The 3,263-nt window shown below is 43.7% G+C and overlaps 1 protein-coding gene across 1 annotated transcript in view; it reads left to right on the forward strand.

Annotated features, from left to right (window-relative positions):
* DCN (decorin) overlaps positions 1-3,263 on the forward strand; it is a 40,320-nt gene that overhangs the window by 4,444 nt on the left and 32,613 nt on the right. Inside the window, exon 2 of the mRNA XM_009321322.1 lies at positions 53-285. Within this exon, the coding sequence (XP_009319597.1) occupies positions 81-285 (205 nt within the window). The 5' untranslated portion in view covers positions 53-80. The remainder of the gene's footprint in view (positions 1-52; positions 286-3,263) is intronic.

Consider the following 3,263-nt stretch of genomic DNA (forward strand, 5'->3'; position numbering starts at 1 on the left):
TGCAGCTATGGGAAACTTACTTTTGTTGTAAATCTCCTGCTTTGATCCCTAGGTTCTGCCCGGAGTCGATGAACTAAGCCATGAGGCTGGCTCTTCTCTTCGTCCTACTGCTGCCAGCATGCTTGGCCAAGCCATTCCACCAGCAGGGCCTCTTTGACTTTATGCTGGAGGATGAAGGGTCGGCTGATATGCCTCCAACGGACGATCCCGTCATATCTGGATTTGGACCAGTGTGCCCCTTCCGCTGCCAGTGCCATCTTCGTGTGGTGCAGTGCTCTGACCTAGGTAAGCCCAAGAGTATCTCCGCAGGGTATATACTTACATTCTAGCCACGGGTTTGCAGCTGAGATGGTGAGGCTGCTACGCACTACCAGTCCGTAACTGGGTTTTTGTCAAAGAAATATGCTACAGCTACTGTTAACTAGAATGTACTATGTGAAGTAGGCCATAAAGCCCTGACAAAATGGATATTTGTTGTGACCACGAAGAATGTTTGATTTTTTTAATGTATGTTTTGGGTATGTACATTTCATCTGTTCTTTGAAAGACCACAGATTTCTTGCAGAGAAAATAACTTTTCGAGGCTATTCCTTCAAATGCATATTAAATAAATTCAGTGAGGTCAGATGTGGGGATGGAAACATTTTAAAAGGTTTTAAATTGCATGGTCCAAGCTCCAACACCCTTAATCATACTGTCTAGTACCTCAACATAGAAATCATCCCATTTCTGTTGGAATACATGAGCATGGAATAACCAACCCCGAATCATATATACTGGAACCAGCTCTTTGGAGGAAAGAGCTTGGAAACTCTCCAAAATAATGAACACATTTTGGAGCTCCTTATTAAATGTCTTTCTTAGACACTGTTCAAGCTGAAACCATGAGAACCTTTCTCACAGACTCCCCTTACTCCCTCACGTACAAGGGCTTGTCTGCACAGTCAGACCAGCAGGATGTGAAGCCATGCTTGCCACCACTGTGTTTGACTTTCCCATGCAGAAATCTCAAGTAATGAAGTTGACTTCAGTGAGACTGCTCTTGGTTTAAGCCAGTATTATTCAGTCTAAGTCAGTGTGCAGTGCAGAAAATCTATTAAAGTTGGTTTTGCTCACAATAAAATTGGGCAGTTTATCCAGTGGACAGATAAATAACTTCTCTTATGATTTTATAGAGCTTATTTTTTTTTTTTAAAGTCTTCTCTCAGCTGTTTAAATGTATAGCTGGTTGTTTCTATTTTCCTATATTATAGCATTGGCTTTTGATAATTACTGTAAATCATGGCACAAGTCCACCAATTAGGACCTGGGTCTCATTGTGTTGGGTGTCGTATAATTACAGAAGGGAGGGGGAAACATTAGTTACATCCCTAGAAACTTCTGTGAATTTATTAAAACAAGCCACATAATTAGACAACAGATATGTTTGGCAAAGACCCAGTGAACAATGCAAGCCAAGTTGCACAAATGAGCACGGACTAATCTAGCCATGCATTCATAGAGCTTTCATAGTACTGTCCCTGTTGAAAGATATTTTCTTTTTTTACCATTTAGGTGCCAGATAGTAGCAAACATGGGGTGGGGAGTAGGGAGGAGATTGCCCCACATGCCGTGAAGCTCTTAGGTTTTATTGTTGTTACATTGGCTAATGTTGATGGAATTTAAGTTATTTTGAGAACTTGTACCCAGTCTGTTTCAATTCTGCAGAACGTAAGGAGCTTTCACTTGGTAAAAAAGTAAAGATATTCATGCTGGGAACCTTTGTTGCTGTACTTGCTCCCATGTTTGTTCAGTTCTCCTTCACACACACATGGTTTCCAAAGGGTTGCACTACAGTCCACTGCCTACAGATGCTTCTGGGTTAATAGAGTCTCATGCTGACAAGGAGACTCAGAAATACAGCAATTAAGGCCCCGGGTCTGTGTTTCCCAGATAATTTTGAGAGGGGTGATAAGAGAGATATATGTTAAGCTTGGTTTAAACCCACATGCTGCAGATACTGCAATGAAAAGATTGTGCTTTTGAAGCAGCTGGGCTGATAACATCCAGCCTCTGGGCACAAGGGAAGAGAGATCTCCCTGGGCTTAAAATATGCAGCCCTGAAAAATAAATAATATTTCCCTGGCAGAGCTCAAGGTATTAAGAATCATTCAGAATTCCCCAGCCTTGGCATTAAGTTTCATCCATCCTTGTCACATGTGGCTACGACAGCCCCTGATGGGTTGTGGCCCAAGTGGGAGGCTCACCAGGGTGCAGGTCTGATGGCCGCCCCTGTGAACAGGGACAGGACAGCTGTGTGTGCTGCCTGCTCACAGGCAAATCTGCCCTCTGCTCTCCTCTCTTCCAGCCTTGAATCCCTTTCTGTGTGACTCAGACAAGGTCAGATTTACCTACTGACTTGAGGAAAGCCAGGAACTGGCCCCAAGAGCTCAAAATTTTGTTGCAAACGGTGGAGGTCCTGCCAGGATGACCTAGCAGCTCCTGGGCTGTGGGATGAAGGGTGCTTGGGGCATGGCGGTCAGGAAGACAATGTGCACATGGGAGCCATGAAATCAGCAGTGACAGTTCCATCTCCCTGCTAACCATCACTCCTGGCCCGCATCTCCCTTCAGCTCCAGGCATTTCCAACCCAACCAAATTAGCTACCTCCCTCCCCCAGAATTATCAAATTTAGTCATCTAGTCACATGGGCACTAATTGAAGAAAAACTGCAGGCAATAACAAGACTCCTCCCAGGGATATATTAAGAACTTACTAAATTAAGTCCCGCAAAGGAAAGTTGAAATCTGGATCAGGATCCTTTCTTCCACTCACTCTCTGGCTCTTTGCAGCCATGAGCCCCTGGGTGCAGAGGGTATGTCAGAACAAGGCAGCTGGAGGACCCTAATGTGAGCTGCTTATGGAAAGGTCTCCTCTTCCTCAGCATGCTTCTTTTTGTGCCCAAAGGGGCATTTGCTATTTGTAAACTCTTGCTTCATAAGGAAAAAACCAACTATCTGACACAGAGTTATGTGAATAAATCACAGGAGAACTATCACATCCAGGGTCGAGAGATCAGGTTTGCCCCTTGTCTCATGAGCACTGGATGGGAATAAAAAAAAATAAAAATCCAAATTCAATAAAAACAGTGAAAAAAATGCCCAGTGGTCCAATTACACTCTTGTCAGCTGAATTTTTACATTCCTGTACTTTCAAGCTTCAGTCACATCTTCCTAAGCACATACCTCCGAATTAATTTATTTTGCCTCCAAGCCAAGAGCTGA

Source organism: Pygoscelis adeliae, unplaced genomic scaffold (assembly GCF_000699105.1).
Source record: "Pygoscelis adeliae isolate BGI_AS28 unplaced genomic scaffold, ASM69910v1 Scaffold232, whole genome shotgun sequence".
NCBI lineage: Eukaryota > Metazoa > Chordata > Aves > Sphenisciformes > Spheniscidae > Pygoscelis > Pygoscelis adeliae.